The sequence below is a fragment of the Carassius auratus genome, chromosome 15 (genome assembly GCF_003368295.1).
Source record: "Carassius auratus strain Wakin chromosome 15, ASM336829v1, whole genome shotgun sequence".
NCBI lineage: Eukaryota > Metazoa > Chordata > Actinopteri > Cypriniformes > Cyprinidae > Carassius > Carassius auratus.
The window spans coordinates 10,658,583-10,677,149 of record NC_039257.1 but is presented as its reverse complement, the minus strand read 5'-3'; the positions used below and the strand labels follow the sequence as shown (position 1 = coordinate 10,677,149).

Sequence of the window (18,567 nt, the reverse complement as noted above, 5' to 3'; positions counted from 1 at the left end):
TTTAGTGCAAAAAAGCTTATTCAGTCTGATTAAGTGACAAAGGGCTCAAGAGCAGTTATTTTATTTAAACTGACTGATGAGGTGACATTCAACTCTTCCTGAAATAGTTTTGCATAGACTATTTTATATTGTATTTTGTGAGCATGTAGCTTTTAAACAATAATTTAATAATTTACATTTCAAAAATTTAATTTGTACCTATCTGTACCTAAGACTGTAATAAATAGGTTATTTAGGCTATTTAAGACACTTTATTATTTGAATTTTTATATTCAGTTTATATGTAATTAGATTATAACAGAATGGCAATGGACAGCATTTTCAATAATGGTACATAAACTAAGTCATAATTACCCTATAACGTTAGAAACCATAATATTTTCAAAAATGTTTAGTTAGTTAAAAATTATGAAGTTAGTTATTAGAAACCATGGTGATAAATACACAGTACACAATCTTTCAGTTATACAAATATACATTCTAAGAATTCACAAATCTCAATACGAGCTGATGGATTTAAAAGGTTTAGAGCAACTGGAGGATTGTGACGTGTTTATTATTACGCTCTGAATCTGGCGCGTTCCCTCCACTCATACGTCATCAACGCGCGACTGAACGAGGATCACAAAGCGGCATTTCTTTCCCATTGAATGGGCAGTAGAAAAAACACAGCGTAGAATAGTCAAAACAAACAGTTAATTCGTCACAGGATATTATTGTATTAAAAACGGAAATATTTAGAAATGATTGATACCATCGAAAAAGAGGAAAATATTATCAGCGAGGAGGAGGCTGCACAATATGATCGACAGATTCGCCTTTGGGGTCTCGATGCTCAAAAGAGGTTTGTTGATAACAATTTCGTACACAAAGAACAAGTGTACTTTTAATTTAAGTAATATTTGGCTAATTGTTTAAGAATAACGCAGAAACCTTTTAAGTTTGATTTCAAATGCGTTATTTTAGTATCTATCACATGCAAGCTTTTTTCTGAAATAAAATGGTGTATAAGGGTAACTCCACATTACATGTCTAGATTAGGTATGCATAAATAATAAACAATATAATGTAAAAATTAATGACATGCATATGTATTTTACATTTTCAGACTGAGGGGATCACGGGTTCTTCTTGTTGGTCTCCGGGGTCTTGGTGCAGAAGTAGCAAAGAACCTTATTTTGGCTGGGGTCAAAGGACTGACTCTCCTGGACCATGAGCAGGTATCATATAGAAAGACTGACATAAAATAGTAATTCACCTCAATATTTCATCATCAAATGTTCTTGTTTTTCCAAACCTGACTTTTTTACTTCTGTGGAATGTCAAAGCATTTTAATTGGATGGAAAAACAATGAAATTGAATGGTGACTGAGGCTGTTAGACCCTAGACCTTTAACATGTATTCCACTGAAGATATTACAGGTTTGGAAAGACATAAGATTGTATAGATTTTTGGGTGAATTATTGCTTTAACTTTACATAACTAATTGTTATTTGGCTTCAGGTGACCGAGGAGTCTCGACGTGCTCAGTTCCTGATCCCTGTGGATGCAGATGGTCAGAACCAGGCCCAGGCCTCTCTGGAGAGAGCTCAGTTACTCAACCCAATGGTGGAAGTGAAGGCAGACACCGATGCAGTGGAGAGCAAGCCGGATGACTTTTTCTTCCAGTTTGATGCGGTGAGTCCTGGAATGAGCAGTTTTATGGGGTAATCTGTAGATTTGACACAGTCGTACACAATACCAACAGGCAATCTTTTGTTGTGAGCTACTGTCTGATTGCTCAGCAACTAAAAAAAGAACACAATAATATTTTACAGACACGTGAGTGTTGTAAGTACAATAGATCTTTATTTCCAAAATGCCATGGGCCAAATTTGTTGTTCTACTTAAAAGCACATATTACAAAACCAAAGCAAATCTTATTGTACAGAAATCCCATAAGAAATGTAAGATTTCTGTGGAAAGTCTGATGGACAGGAACTCTCAGTTTGTTCTTGTGTATCAGTTATATATAATTAAACTTTTTGTCTATCATTTCCACTAGATGTCTCTATACACAATTGATAATTTTCTTTTCATGTGGTTATAACTTATTTTTTGCCTCGTTTTCCCTCAAGCTCAGTGTGAACCCATCTATGAGCAGTCAGCATCAGATCTAGACACAGACTTTTATCTATTTGGTCTGTTCCAAACGTCTGCTCTTTTCCAAGCATATGATATATTCCAGGCTATATTTTCTTTAAATCAGGACTCTGTTGTTGTTGTGGAAGATGAAGTCAGTATACATACCCTGTTCAAAGCGCAGACAGGCAGTCTTTCATCTTTTGTCTGTATGGGAGCTGTCTGAAGCCTCCCTCTGGGAGTGCTAGTGAGAGTTCAGGAGGATGGCAAAAGATGGTGGGACACAGAAAGAGGAGGGGGTTTAACATCATCTATTCTCTGTTATCTGTTTCTTTTGATATTTCTTTGAGAAGTGAATGTCTTTGTCTTCTCTTGTGTATGTGTGGTGTTATTTTCAGGCAATTTCTTAATAAACGTGCAAGTTTAGTCAAGAGGAAGCCAAAAAAACACTAAATTAATTCATTGTTTGGATGAACTGTACATGCATAAAAAGGACAAGTACTAGGATCTTTTGCGTAGCAAGTACAGGGAATTGCTTGTGCAGGTGTCGGGGTAAAATATATATATATATAATTATATATATAAAATATATATATATATTTTTTTTTTTTTTTTTTTTGTGAATAAAAAAAAAAAGCTATTTATGTTTTTGGAAGCACGTTTCTGCCAAAAAATAAAAAAATACTAATAATAGGCAATAAAAATAATTAGTCATAATAATGAGATACAAAGTTCAATTTGACATAATATGTCATAATTGTGAGACAAAGCGGACATTAAGAAAAATTCATAATTGTTAATCAATTGTAACTTTTTGTTCTAAATGTGACTTTTTACTTTTTATTTCTTTTTACCTTTGATGACTTTGTATGACAATTTTAACAGATTCAGAAATTATGACTCGTGTTGTAATTTAGACTTTTTTTATGTCATCATTTTGACTTTAATCTCATTATTGTAATTTACCAAGCATGATATTTTTTTCTTATGTTGCCAAAATGCGCTTTGATACATCAGTGTGAGATGTATTAAATCCTGATGAAAAAAAGAGCAATCTAGCATAAGTTAGTCGCTCTTGTTTCTTTCCAAACCTCTATGATTTTATTTTAAAGAAAGAAAAGCTGAAATAATGTACAGATCAATCTTTTCCATAATCACACGTGACGTCACAAGAGCTCTCCAGCCTTTAAAAATAAATCAAACGTGCCATAAAACTTCCATTTCAGTCCTCACACGAAGCTTTCATATTTATTCAGAAGACCTGGAATATAGTCATATTGACCACTTTTATGATACTTTTATAAGTGCTCCTTGTAATTTTTCATTTTAACTCTCATTCATTAGAAAATAATGGCTTTCCTTCAAAAATTCTCTTTTTATGTTCCAAGGCTTAACTTAAATATTTATGAAGAGTCAGAGAGAGTCCGATGTTTTGGCAGTCCATACTACCAAAAGAAAACCAACACTGAGGTTCAGGACAAGGTCAAGCAGAAAGCCATCATGTAGGGAGCATTCACAGTGGGATGCACATTTCGAAGGACTGAAGATAGTTGAGGACAGAAGCCAAGATCTTAAATTGAATTAAAGATTTGCCAGCACAAAGGTCATGCAATGCCAAGTGAAGGCATATGGTAGCTGCTGGTTGGCCTGATTAATATTCCTTTGTGGCATAATTTGTTTCTTCTTTGCATCCTCTAGGGGTCACTGCTTGATAAAGATGTGTTCTTTTGAGTCTCTGGCTGCCTGGAGGCACGTAATGCTGACAGGAAGAACGTGTTAGAAGACAATGTCTCGCCACACGTTTCATAATGTTTCTCAATGTACCCTGTTCCCAGATGAACTTGAACAGTAGTAATATGTTACTCCTCAGGGCACTTCTTCATTGCAACTGTATTTCTGAGAGGTGTTGTTGATATTCTGGTGCAGATTGCATAACCTTTCAATAAAAAGGCCTGCTTTTTAATCTAGAACTATCTGTTCTTGAAGATTCACCCAGTTAACGCATCATGGCACATGCCATCAATATGTCAAACGGCAATTAATACGCCACCCCATTCTTATCTCAAACCCAAAATTAGGGGTGTGAGAGGTTTGGGACCTTGGATAAGGGTGCCAGTGTTTTCGGTCAGTTGTCTGTCATTGCCAAACCTTTGTTCTTCCAAGTTTCTGGTTGTACTCATAAGATCACATTCAATGGTTTGAAAACAAGCACATATTAATGCGTATTGTTTTGTTCAGGTTTGTCTGACCAGGTGCTCCAAAGACCTCATGGTGCGAGTGGACCAGCTCTGTGCCTCCAGGAACATCAAGGTCTTCTGTGGAGATGTGTATGGATATCATGGATACATGTTCTCCGACCTTGGCCAGGAGCATCACTTTGTAGAGTAAGTCAGGAAATGTGGAGGAAAAGGTGGTTGTGTTTGATTTTCATTGGGGAAAAACTGACGGTCCCATTCAAACTCGCCAGAGAAAAGCCCAAAGTGGTGAAAGGGTCAAATGAGGCCAATGATGGTCCTGAAGCAAAGAAACCAAAGATTGACCCCAATGTGACTACAATGGTGAAAAAGGTGGGTAGGTTGCTGGATTTGGTGTCTGTTAACTATATATTTCCATTTTTACTCAAATCTATATGACCCTTTTAAGTTAAGTTGATATGACCTCCATCTCTCTTTATATAGACCATCAGTTTCTGCTCTCTCAAAGAAGCCCTGGAGGTTGACTGGACTAGCGAGAAGGCCAAAAGCAGTCTGAAGCGCACTCCTGCAGACTACTTCCTTCTGCAAGGTACACCCTCAGAATATTCTTTACATTTAATTAATCCAATAACTCTTGGAAAAGTAAAGTTTTGCTATTTCCTTTTTAAACTGTACAGTACTGAATGATCTTCAGGTACATACTATATTCTAGATGTTTCTCTTGCTCATCAAGGCTGCCTTCATAGGACAGAAATACACTAAACAGTTACTTTTTTCTGTTTTAATGTTAAAATATATATTTATTCCTGTGATAGAATTTTTTTTTTCAGTAGCCATTACTCCAGTTTTCAATGTGTTGTGATCATTTAGAAATTATTCTAATATTCTTATTTGCTGCTCAAGAAACATTTCTTCTTATTATTTTTTTCTGAATCCTTTGATTAAAATAGAAATAATTTGCAAACCATAAATGCCATTACTCTTATTTAGTATTATATTAATGTGTCATTACTCATTAAAGTGTTAAAACATTTTAGTATTTAAATCTTGTCATGTCAAGCCCAAACATCCATTCGCAAATAATAAAAAAATAGAGACAATATTATTTATACTATACCAGGTGTAAATATGAGCTTAAGTAGTTAGTTTTATTCCAGTTAGTCTAGACAGCTGAAGACATTGCTGTTTCCTCCTACAGTCTGTCATACACCATTATCGGGGGAGGGCCTGTTGATCTGTGTAATTAAACTTTTTATACTAGTGCTCACCTGATGTCCTCACTGAGACTGGCTCAGTTTCCATCACAGGCCGTCCATGGCCAGTCATGTGCAGTGGTTCTCATAAACAAAACATGCAGACTCCGCACCTCTCTATCATTAGAACAGACACTGACTGAACCTCAGCCCCTCCCTCAACATCTAGTATTACATTTATGGAAAAAAATAACACTTCCTATTTGTGCACTGAAGCAAGACTTTAAATACATTGCTGTGCTCAAAAATACCACACATTAGTTCAAACAACTTTTGAGGAAGAGCCATTTCCTCTGTCTTAACTCACTGATTTATTTGAGGTTTTATCACCCCAGTGGTGCAACTATTACATCTGATTTTTTTTCCAAACCCTCAGATGTTGGTTTAATTCAGCTATGAAAGTTGAAATTGTGCCAGATAGAGTGTGTGGGTGTGTGATTCTTTGATGTAAGTGTGTGTGCTACGCTGCCAGGTGGAAAAGCAGTGGGCTGGGGTTCATTGTGTTATAGTTGGTGGGCAGTCAAAAAGGGGAAGTGATACTTTGGAAAATAGCCTAAAGGGGCTTGATGCCTTTTCACATGCTACACAAATCTTTAAATGCATCTCTCCTCCACTTACGTCCTGTTTAAATGTTGAAACCCCATTCTTCCCCACTCAGTCTCTCTTACTTCCTCCAACAGTGCTTCTGAAGTTTCGTACAGATAAAGGTCGTGATCCTCAGCCAGACAGCTTTGCTGAAGACTCTCAGCTGCTCTTGCAAATCCGTGATGATGTTCTTGAGACCATGGGTCTGAGCTCGGAGCTGGTCCCCAATACCTTTGTCAGGTACTTACAGATGTAAAAACTCTGTGTTCACTTCATTCTCTCCAACATGTTTCTTTCTTAAAAAAGCAAGGATGTGAAAAGCTAGTGGGTGGTTTGCATAAACGACTAGTTGGACATGATAATAAGTCTGGTTTCAGGTTCACCAAACCCGACTGGGTGTCTCTGAAGTAGACAGAGTGCAACAGAATGGAACTGAATGAGGCGTTTTTTTAAAGATGGATTATTTTTAACTACTTTGGTTTTCATAAATGAAAAAATAGCTACAGATTCTAGTGTACAGATCAAAATAAGTAAAAAAAAAAAAAAAAAAACGAAACAACTGAAGCACAGCATGCTAATTAAAACATCACAGCTTAAATACACTAACTAATCGGGTAGTTTTGAACGATTAGTCAACCCATCATTAATACAAGTATTCTCTAACTTTATTTTTTGCACAAATTAGTTTTTACACAAGGTGGCAACTCTAGCTAGCCTGGCCTGTTGTTTCACATTCAAAAAAATAGATTAGATGGAACGACAAACCAAGCCACAAACGGTGTCTGTTGCCGGCAATCTGCCTCGAACATTAACATTTTAGAAACTTTTGATGAAAATGCGCTTTTAAAAAGGTATCACCTTTGGTTTAAGAGATTATCCCAACTCCTAATTTTCCTTTTTTGCCATGAACCAGTTGGGCAAGAAGTAACAACTTACGCCAAGTTTGGTTTTCTTTTTTCAGTTTGGATTTACTATCAGTCATGATTATTCCACTCTGTTTATATTCATATTCACTAATTATGACAAGCATACTTGCAAGAGGCTGACAATTAGCTGAACATGTACTTATTTTAGCCTGCATCTTCAAATCTTTACTTGACTGTGGCAATTAAAATTGATTTGAATATTATATCATCCTCCACAATATTTTTTGTGAATAAATCTCTGACAGAGACTATCAGCCAATCACTGTGTGCATAGTTAGTAAGCATGCTGACATCATAGCAACAAGTTCAACCCCGCCCTTTCTCTTAAGACTTATCTCATTTCTAAATAAAAGTTTGTCTCAGCAGCTTTATGAATAGGTTTTAAGAGAAAACTTTTGGCTAAAAACGTTTACTGCTATTTAGGAGAACTCTTAGTGGTAAGATTAAAAGTTTAGTGAACACGGGCCCATGTTTTGTTTTATCATATTTTATTTGACAGGGGTCTCAGTTTTCCGAATTTGTGGTGGCATTCATGTCCCTTCAACTCACAAATAGAACCTTTCCAACATGACCTGAGTGCACCATAAGTGTAAAATTCTCCATCTTGTGTTCGGTCCTCACAGTTACTGTTTCTCTGAGATGGCTCCAGTGTGCGCTGTAGTCGGAGGAGTTCTTGGACAAGAGATAGTCAAGGTGAGACCTTTTATTTGATCCATTTACATGTCTGAAGTCTTCATTGTAGGTTTTGTTTTCTTTTACTTTTTCATCCTACTTGTACATGAAATTTGAAATGGCTTTTCCCTTTCCATACAAACTTTCAATCTGGTTCTCCACACAACCATGAAACCCTCCATTTTCACTAGCTGCGAAAGTGACACTTGAGGTGCGATGAGTAGCATATGGCAGCTGCCCACTCCATCAGAATCTGGGTTAAGTCCAAAAGTTTTATCTGTTGACGGTGTGTAAATGCCAGAAATGACGAGGTAATATTCCGGTCACTGATTTAATCCAGCGGCGAGCACCTGAAATCTTCCATAAACCAAAAAAGATTTAATAACTTAAAGCGTAGTGATTTAATCAGTCAGTATTGAGTGGATAATTACACCTGGATTATAGAAAGAAAGAGGATCTGCTGTAGTGTAGGCCATAAAAACACAGTTAACTTCCAACACAACAGAATACAGTAAATGGTAAAGAGGGTGATGTCATAGGCCGGACCGGGTTGTGTGGGGTGATGGAGTGAGCGCCGTGGTCTCAGAGGCGGTGGCTGGGCAGCCCTTGAACCCACATGGCAGTGGAGTGAAGCCAGGCTGTCTCGCCATCTCCCTGCATGATGAAACAGACTGCAATTCACATATGGCTCTCTGTTCCCCGCTGCCCCTCGCCCATCATTCTCCTTCGCCACAACAGAGAACACGTTCGATCAAAGCCGTTAATTACAGAATTCAAGGTCTGTGGCATCAGACGTGTCTGAAGATTTGTTTGCATGTCTCCGGCAGGCGCTGTCTCAGAGAGATGCTCCGCACAGGAACTTTTTCTTCTTCGACGGCCTGAAGGGCAGCGGGGTGGTCGACTACTTCGGATCCAAATAAGTGGCCCCTGGAGAACACGGAGAGATGTGTGGCGATGCATGTGTGCTCACGAAGCTCCATGGAGTTTATCTTCTGCCAGTGGCCGCAGGCATCCAAATCTGTCTTTTGGACAGTACCTTTGCATAGCAGTATGCCACACAACAACCAGTGCCAAGAACAACCAGAACATTTTGTCCACACACTCTTAAATATTCATGCACCCACGTTTTTCACCAAGGTTATGTGATTTCTACGTTTTGTATTAAAATAATAAAAGCCTATTAGAAAATAAATGTGTGGAACATCATTGATTTCAATCATTTCTTCTAATCTGTTGGCAAAGGTCTCTTGTGATGCTAAATTGCAAAAAATTAGGCAAACAGCTTTAAAGAGAATTTAAAATTAATGCAAAAGTGTCCCGTGCTCCCTTGAGCCATTCTGAAAATGAAACCACACAAAATCATCCAATCCCTGCGCTGAAATGAGGCCGGGTGGATTTTCTGATGCTTGTTATCATTCTGACATTGTAGTGAAAGCCTGAGGCACATCTTGACGTATCTTGTCAGGTCTAGGGTTTTTTTTTTGGTGACGTTCGTAACAGGAACTGCTTCTTAATTATTTTTTATTTTTTTAAGCTCAGCACAGGTATGTCATTTACTGGAAAGGTACTACAGAGTTTATGACCCCCGCGGCAAATTATAGAAGTCATGTTTTGATTTCGATGTTTTCGTAGAAGGAAATTATCCTGCCTGTCCAGTTAAGAGCCAAAGAGGAATGCTAAAGAACGTAATGTAACATTAGATATGACTGATAGTCCAAACACGTACCGTATGTACAGTACTGGAACAAACCATACTAAATGTTTCACATTTGTTTGCCTTTCAGTTGAGGTGTATTATGATGTTTGAATATGTTGATACTGCAGACATGCAAAATCAGATCTTCGGGCCTTACATGGATAATAAACATGAGCCTCGAATGACAGCACAGCATCAGTGAGTCAGTCTGAGTCAGATGAGAAGACTGGTCAGACTGGTTGAGCAGGTGCTCAAGTGGGAGGGGCAGCAAGTCATGTAACGTTTGTCATTTAAAATTCGTTGACAGTGGAAACATGGGTTACTAAGTACCACTAATAGGCCAAACCTTTTAAAGATTCTTATCATTGCAGATTTAAGCATTAGCATGGAAAAGATTTTTAACTGTTCTGTGCTAATTATAACAAAACTGCTATGGTAAAGTTCACTGAAAGGCAAAACTCCCACAACAGACAGGATGTCTCTTTCAAAATTAAGTCAGGGTATATAATGTTCATCTTGATTGAAATTCAGTAGCCAAAAATAAGACATTTTATTAAAGTCGCCATGAAATGGAATCTATTTTCTAAACAAATGTTGTGAAATATTCATCGGTTTAGTCAATTTATATTTAAAAAGCGATGTTTTGGTGAGATGACACACTTCTCTCCGATGACACATGCTGTACTTCTCCAAACATTTTAAACCTTGTCCCTTTCTTCAAACTCGTTTTAAGATCTGCTGCCATCCAATCAACGATAAATAGAACCTGAAGTAGAAGTCCTGCTCCCTTTTTTTGTTCTTTTAGATAATCCGAACATGTGATGATATGAAGCCATAATTGTTACAGATGATGAAGAATCATACACTTCTAAATTGTTTAGATTTTACTTTTAGTAAAGATTTTGTTTTATTATAACGAGAATACTGTATAGTTTTTTTTTTCTTTAACTATATTTGTCTACCTTGTACTTTTTGTGCCATTGCCTGGAATAAATGAAAAAAAGAAAAGAAAGAAAATAACTGTGAAAGGGAAATTTAAACATTTAGTTGACTTAACTTTGTTTGAAGTTTGAATTGGTTAGAATTAATATTGTAAGAAAATGTGTTTCTGCCTCGGGATAGAAAGTAAATAAAAAGGCAAATGTGACTTAAAAAAAAAAAGTTGCAATTACCTTTTTATATCCCATGGAGGAAACAAGCTACTAAAATTGTATTTTTGTTGGCCCCATGTTGAAGACTTCTAATCTAATATATTACTGAAGGGATCACATAAAGACTAGTTTTTAAAAATGTTTGTATTTAACTTGTCAAATCCTTTTTGATTGACAAGTGTGAGGGAAATCATACAGAAAAAAACCCATCCAGAACACTGTTGTAATTCTCATATTTATTGAAAATGGTAAGAAAAAAAAAACCAATACAAAATTCATATAGAAATTTTACATAGAAAATTTCGAATGGCAAAAGTACAAAGCTAGAAAATGAGCAACATGAGTTTAGTGTAAATCTGACCGTACAAATAAGGCCTTTCTGCATCTGAGAACACATATATCGATGAGAAGTCACAAGGTGGCCGCAGGAAAGAGACCACACAACTGTTTTACAGGAAGTCATGAGACAGGCAGCCACAGGAAAGACATCTCTGCTCCACAATATGCCATGAAATCTCTGTACCAACATTACAAAGCCGACTCATGCAGAAATATGAGTGGTTTAAAGAGTTTTCCCACTGACTTGCCACAGTTTTTCCAATGTGGTTTCTAAAGGAAGTGCTTGAAACCCCTAACAGTGTTAAAAATCCCAGATACACCGGGATCTGACACGTTGATCCATAGAGAACTTGTCTGTTCAAGTATGATGCTATTTTGGCTCAGTTTAGTCCTTTATGTAGACAAATAAATTACAGCAGAAAAAAATATGAAGGGATTTATTTAACAACAACTGAGGGGAGATATTTGGTCCAAAAAACACAACATGAATATCTCCATGCTTCGTTAATCCACTTGCTCATCGCAGAACATTTTTGTCAAAAACAAATCATCAAAATAACCAAAAGTACAAATGATGGACATACAAAATAAATTAGCTTGTGCTTCTCAAATATTTGCGCAAGGTATATTTTTATAGGGATTTTTTACTTTATTTAATTGAAATCCAAAGAAATTGCAAACAGGCAGAAACTGATTTCCAGTGTTGGTCTAAAAAAAATTAACAAAACAAAACAGAAACCGAAAAAGGGAACTTAATTATAAGTACTTTAAGGTCGTTTAATTACAATATACAAACCACATCAGAAACAAAACTCTCATTTTATTCTATCCTGTCTTTTTTTCCTCGAAAATATGTACACATGTAATTCATACAAATATTAACACTGCTCTCCATCCATTTCAATAACTAGTGGTCTGGCATTCCCACAAGGCTTTCAGCCTCTCTCCCATACCTCCATTGGAGGTGACCAATCTTTGAATTAAGTGGCAAATCTGTGTCCCGAAGTATAGATTCAGATATGGGGCAACAGGTTCGGTGAACCCTCACACCATCCAGTGATTGTCCCTGAAGGCTTCAGTACACAAAGAGCTAAAAAACAGCGTTAGCAAGGCACGATCCAACTGTGCTCCATTAGTATAATGCGTGAGCATTCCCTTATCTCGCTTATCACCCGTTTTCCATTAATGGTGTGCGGGTGTGCGGCCTGCGCCACTGATAGTGCAGCGCAGTTATTGCTCCTGTAAGGCAGCTGAGAGGAGAACCCACGACACAAAGCACTTCTGGGCCTGAGGCGCTACACAGATCTAATCAATTTGTTTGCTTGAGAGCAACCCGGGCTTAATGCAACTCCCCAGCATTGCAGTTAAAGATGCAAAAGAGAACGATGCAAATGCACAGAGAGCACACACTCCTACTGACGTCTATATCGGGACACACGCTTCAGTCAATAATGCTACATGAGAATCCATGGGAAAAGATGTACAAAACAAACCAACCAAAACAAAACAAACAAAAGACAGATAAAGAAACAAACGTGACATCTGATCCTGCAGAAAAGTCCCAGAGTCTTTAAGTGTTCGGCAGGAGAGCGCCTGCACTCTTCCTGTGGCGTAACCCGTCTGTTTATCTGAGGCCGTGCTGATAAAGGGCATTGATAGTGTCAGCGACGAATGCAAAGAGCCCGTGGTACAGGCCTCTCCAGTTCTGCCAGCCTGGAACGGCATTCTGAAACAAAGATGTCAGAAGAATGAGCTCATCATGTGTTTTATGTAATGCAAAAAGTGAAAGAGAACATAAGAGGCACAATAAAACATGTTTTTGTGCATTGCTTCTAAAGCACTCGGGGACTGTAAAACCATACAGCTGACCTAATTAAGTTTCAGACTTCGCTCTAATCACCTGCATACCATTGTGAAAAAGATGCACACTTTACAGTACTCCAAAAAACAAAACAAAGTAGCTGTCTTTACATAATATTCTAATTTTTGATATAATAATCTACTACTGTGTTTAAACTGAATGTAAAGTTTTCAGACACTAAATTGCATGTTAATCATAATTAAAAATAACTTGATAGGTCATTTCACAATTATTTCTATATTCATTGAAATATGGTTAAAATGTCCTGGGAAACTAACAATACTTTTAATGTCATTACTATTGAAAACTTACATGCAATTCAAGACTTTAACTTGTATGTGATATCAAATAACTCTTTACAGTTCAAATTTTCAAGTGTGTTTCATATGTGAGTGAACAAATCAAAACAAGTGTACTTTTTAAAGTATGATAAAAGCTTATTAAAACTATTTAAAATGTACTTTAAAAGCACAACTGTTAAGAAACATAGTCAAGTATTAAATTTAAGTACTCTTAAGTTGCCTTTTATGTCATTAATATAAAATCTGTAAATAGTTTTAAAAAAATTATACCTGAGATTTGAAGTTCCCTACAATTGCATATTGAATACTGTTTAGTGCACTTCTTTTCTGCAATGGCATGAAGCGAAACACTCTGGCAAAGTCAATTTAGGTCTGTGCCTCAGTTCCTTTCCTGTGTGGAAACTGAATTTCGAAACTTTGACTTTGTGTAATTAACTTTTTCCACCTCTTCTATCTGTAATCAGCTATGAGGTAATAGCTTAAACCTTTTTGACCATTAGAAACGCTTGAGTAAAGCTGTGAAGGTGAGTTTGAGTGGGAGTGTGTGTCAAGGTTTATGTTAGCATAGATGCACACAGACACACAGACGGGCGAGGCAGTCCCAGACAGACAATGTCTGCAAAGTGGAATCAGGAGAGGCAGCACATTACTGTCAACAGCTGCTATGAGTCATCCGCTAAAAATAACTCCTCCGAGGGGGGATCAAGTAAAAGAGAGGGAAAATAAGAGAGTGACAGTGAAAGAATGAGCTACATGCAGAGAGAGGTGCAAGATGTATAATATAGACAGACACGGTGTTGAAAAGTTCAGGGTTACCACACCTTTTCAGGCTAATTTGGCATCTTTGTTTAAAAGATTAAATATTTAAATAAACATTATAAAATTAAAACAATTATATAACTTGTCAATTAAGTAAACATAAAGTTTTTCCAAGTAATCACACAAGTAAACAGTGCTTAAGAATAAAGAATACATTCAGAAGAACAGTGTGGTTTTCTTGTCAATATTTATTTTTGAATCATTTTAATAACATTACAGATGAAGTCAGGCCTATTAGGCTTCATTTACATATATATATATATATATATATATATATATATATATATATATATATATATATATATAAACACATACAGTATGTATGTATGTATATGTATTTTCTGTAAAGTTGTATTGTAAAAAGCGCTATACAAATACTTGAATTGAATTGAATTGAATATATCTATCTATCTATCTATCTATCTATATATATATATATATATATATATATATATATAAAATACTACATAAAATATTATTTTATTATTATTATTGAATAAATTATTTAGGAACAAATTTTATTTACTATAGAAACTTTCAAGATTTTTCAAATTTTATTTATATATTTATATATATAGCTTACAAAAAATTGATTGTTATTATAAAATCTAAAATAAAAACTACTTTTTTTTATAGATTCAATTAATTCCCATGATAAATATACTACGCGAAATAATTCCTTAACAAATTTTATTGAAAATATAAACTTCCATGACTTGAAGATGTATTAATGTGTATGATTTAAACATTTTGTTGAGGATCCCTGGAAGGTGAAACACAAAGCTGTTAAAGAGAAAGATTCTGCATGACTGAAGGCTACACCAACAGGGGACCAAAGAGGTCAAAGAACAGAGAGAAGTGACTGAGCTGGTGGGAGGAGGATCTGTGGTTTGCCAGTCTCACATGCTGACAGTGGAAGAGAAGGGTATATGTGAGCATGCATGCTGCACACTCACACTGAGCTTTTGTTGCCCTGCTAGGGAAGTCCCTGTCATGTCATTCTTCTGCCGGCTTCAGTAAACAAAGCCGTCATCCAGTAAAAACACACTGCTATCAGAGTTCACAGAGGCCACACGACAGGTCACAGGCTTTCTGCACGTGACCGCGCCGGCAGCTGCCTCGACGAGACATATACTGCGTTTTATTACATTCCTTGTGTCGGTGCATATGCGGGAAACTGGGACGAATGTGTAAAAGCAATTAAATCCACATATAAAAGTGGTGCACACCCTTCAAACTAGGTAAATAAAAGAGCGGAGAGCTGCACGCTGAGGCAAAGCGGTGACGTCATGTGTGTTTGTCTGAGGAGACGAGGGGGAGGTGGGTTTGCTTGAGGGGGGAGGGGAGATTAGCCTCTGTTTACTCCTGTTCACTTCACCGACGAGCTCCTCACGCGATACAACAGGGATCCAGAGAGGGAGGGAGGGAGGGAAACTCGACTCCAGTCACAACACTCACTACAGCCTCGTGAATATCATATCGATCCATTTACTAGAAGACCCGCTGGAGGCTAGATTTGTGAACGCCCTCATATTAACAAAGAGACACTGCCCGTTTACTTTATCGCACTTAATGACACTTTGGCACAAGCTGTGGCATATGTAAACTGACGCAACTAGACAAACGCGATCCTTACCCTCTGTAGAAAAACAGTGTTCATCTGGTCTCCGATGGTCCTCAGCTGTGTGGCCACCCTCCCGACCGCCTGCTCCTCCAGCCTGGGATCGTCCTCAGCCGTAGAGCTGCTGGATGTTGAGTCCTCGGAGGAGCTGTGGCTGTCTGGGAGCAGATCGGGCAGGGGAAGCCGGGGGCTGGAGAGTTCCTGTTCTGTACCTAAATAAAATCAAGAATATACAGTAAATTGATCGTACAAAATAGATGAGAGTACACATATCAACCATTATTCTTTTTTTAGTTTGATTACTGTATCATCCACAAATATCAGTAAGTTTTTGGGGAGTCAGTCACACAAAATGACATTTTACAACCTGAACTAACACTTTATTTAATAAAATATCAATACATATGACATTTTGAGATTTTAGGAAAATATATAACATTAGAATGTTCATCATAGAAGAGGTCAGTTCAAGCCTTTAACAATAAATGAATAATTTAGACAACAACAACAACTAAAAAGGAATCATATGATTGACCCATTCACTTATTCATGTTCCTCAGCACTTGTGGCTGTTTAAGCATACTGTTTGTATTAAAGGACTAGTTGTGCACCTGATCCATTGACAGGCGTCATTTGTTGTCATACTCTCTGGTAGTTCTGTCAAACTTGTGTCAAGGTTCATTTCGGGTTACTACTTTGAGTAAAGACGCCACTGTCGCAATGTTAACAGTACTCTCATGACAAAACCGTGATGTATGGGACTGTTGCACAGGTTCAGTTGAGGCCACTAGTATTTAACAAGCATTTAACAGGCAGACATGCAAAGGAGTGCGCAATCTAACCGAATACAGATTCAGCAGAGATTACAATAGCGGTGAGATTTCATACACAATGGTGAGCCAAATTCTCTATTTGTACTTTAGTACGCATGTGATGTCATGCGTTGAGCCACAGTGTTTGTTTTGTTTTGTTTAGGTCAGTTCTTTAAGCTCTATATAACATTCACATTCTATTCTCTACAGTAACGGTAGCACCAATGCCATCCGAGTAACTATGACCGCTCATTAACTTTATCGACTAAATGCAAACTTCCAAGTCCTTATTGTTTATGTGACAGCAGGACAACAACAATAATATATCTTCTCTGAATGAGTTCTGCTATTGTAACATGGGATAATTCACTGATATTTTTTACTGGTAACTTCCTGAGACGTGAAGTGTGGACTTCCTAACTTTATTACGTGACATCTGCTATTCAACTGACCCAATTAAACACCCACGAACAGCAAATAGCTAACGTACTTTCAAATCCCAGTACACACCTGTCACACTTGTGCCTTTAAAGTAAACCTTCGTTCTTAGTACCTTGTGAAAAACAAGTACACTAAAGTACACTTCTTTTTTTTTTTTTACAATTAAATAAAAATGTATTACAGCTTAAATTTATATTAAATGCAATTAGTTAAATGTAGGTGTTCTTTAATTAAGTGTAACTGTAGAATATTGTATATTTTATTTCACAATTACACTTGTCTTTAAAAAGTAAACTGCTAAATGAATCGAGTATTTAAGCTGAACTAAAATATACTTTATTATCATTTCTATTAAACTCTGTATGTTGTGAATTTAAATTTTTTACTTGTAATTACACATAACGATTTTAAATATGATTTTATTAATAATATATTACATGCAATTACAGTGTTTTAAAAATACACTTTTAAGATTTGAAGTACCCTTCAAGTGCACACTCAGTGGCACACATCTGTCAGTCTAAGGCATCTTACATCTCAGTCGTGGCCATCTTTTGTGCCCTTCAAAGTGAAGAAAGTTTGTCTGACTAATACTAATAGGATTATAGTTATATCTTTGACCAATAATCGATAAATGGCCAATATTTTGACTAAATCAGTTAAAAATATTCAAAATCAGTTGTTTTAAATGCAACCTTAATGTAGGTTTTGCAACATTGTAATGTTCATTTTGAGATGCAAAAAATATTACATTCAAAAGTGTTGCTAAATTAAACGATTAAACACAAGTGAGAATATCATTTTCTTGCTTTCCGTGCAAGTGTGCACAGAGAAAATGCCTCCGTGCGGAGGATTAGTGGCGCAGCCGTAAGAATCTGCTGATCCTCGGCGCAGGTGACTTGAGAGAGCCGGAGTGCTGGGTTCTGGCTTGTTGCCAGGGTAACTGCAAGCCCGTGGAGCCTGAGCTAATATCCAGCCATTGGTGGACAGGAATGAGGGGTGGGCTGGGATAGGGTGGACAGTTGGAGGACAGGGAGGGACCAGGGCCAGGCTATCAGCTAGTGAGGAAAGCCTTTAAGGAGGAGTGTCAGCAGAAGTGTCAGATAAGGTTAACTGATCGCTAAAGTGAGGTTAAAAACATGAGGAAAAGAGAGTGTGAGGAGTGAGAGACACAGAGACATTCAGATGATACGTGATTCTGTGTGACAGGTCGCCATTGTGGACGGCGCAGCACTTGACAGGAAGCCAACAGCAAAGAACATGTCTAAACATGCCTCAGCAAGAGCTATCTGACTAGGGAGGGGAGGAGGGCACTTCCTGGTGCATTTTAACCCTTGGAGTCAAAGCCAGTGATTTTGTCTTCTGAATCTCATTTAAATATATCATGCTAATGATTTCCACCAATGCACATCACATAAAAACGGATCTCTGTGTTGCATCACCTTACCTGTATTATCCCTGAGTGGATTGTCCTGCTGCGGGACGCTGTCCGAGCTAAAGGCATCTTGTGTGGGGACTTGGGTTAGTGGTGGCAAGACAGTGCTGGTTTGTGTAGCGATGGTTCGGTGCCGGTGGCAAGGCCAGGTGTCCTGACGTAGCACCTCCATCCTGCAGCTGTTTGGGGCTCCAGGGTTGCGATCACACGCCCTTCTTTCCATCTCTGGACGGGCCATACCAGATACTGCCTGAAAAGCAAAAAAAAAAAAAAAAAAAGAGCACACACAAATGACATCATACTGTATGTTATTGAATGCAAATTACATTTAAAATGG

General features: G+C 37.3%; 1 protein-coding gene across 2 annotated transcripts; it reads left to right on the top strand.

The window, feature by feature from the left end:
* Positions 1-536: 536 nt before the first annotated feature.
* sae1 (SUMO1 activating enzyme subunit 1) lies at positions 537-8,945 on the top strand. Of its 2 annotated transcripts, XM_026282311.1 has the most exons (9): positions 568-844; positions 1,109-1,220; positions 1,505-1,678; positions 4,361-4,506; positions 4,590-4,689; positions 4,801-4,906; positions 6,251-6,395; positions 7,705-7,774; positions 8,581-8,781. In XM_026282311.1, exons 1-9 carry the CDS (start codon positions 744-746, stop codon positions 8,671-8,673), a joined length of 1,047 nt encoding a protein of 348 aa, XP_026138096.1. In that variant the 5' UTR covers positions 568-743; the 3' UTR covers positions 8,674-8,781. The 2 variants fall into 2 exon arrangements, with proteins under 2 accessions (XP_026138097.1, XP_026138096.1); XM_026282312.1 differs by lacking the exons at positions 6,251-6,395; positions 7,705-7,774 and having other exon boundaries at positions 537-844; positions 8,581-8,945.
* Positions 8,946-18,567: the final 9,622 nt, after the last annotated feature.

Bases quoted from the DNA above. Each gene is read 5' to 3' on its own strand.
- sae1 (XM_026282311.1), top strand. From the start codon at position 744: ATGATTGATACCATCGAAAAAGAGGAAAATATTATCAGCGAGGAGGAG. The intron at 4,507-4,589 runs GTAAGTCAGGAA...CAAACTCGCCAG, and splicing joins CAGGAGCATCACTTTGTAGA to AGAAAAGCCCAAAGTGGTGA. The intron at 6,396-7,704 runs GTACTTACAGAT...CGGTCCTCACAG, and splicing joins GTCCCCAATACCTTTGTCAG to TTACTGTTTCTCTGAGATGG.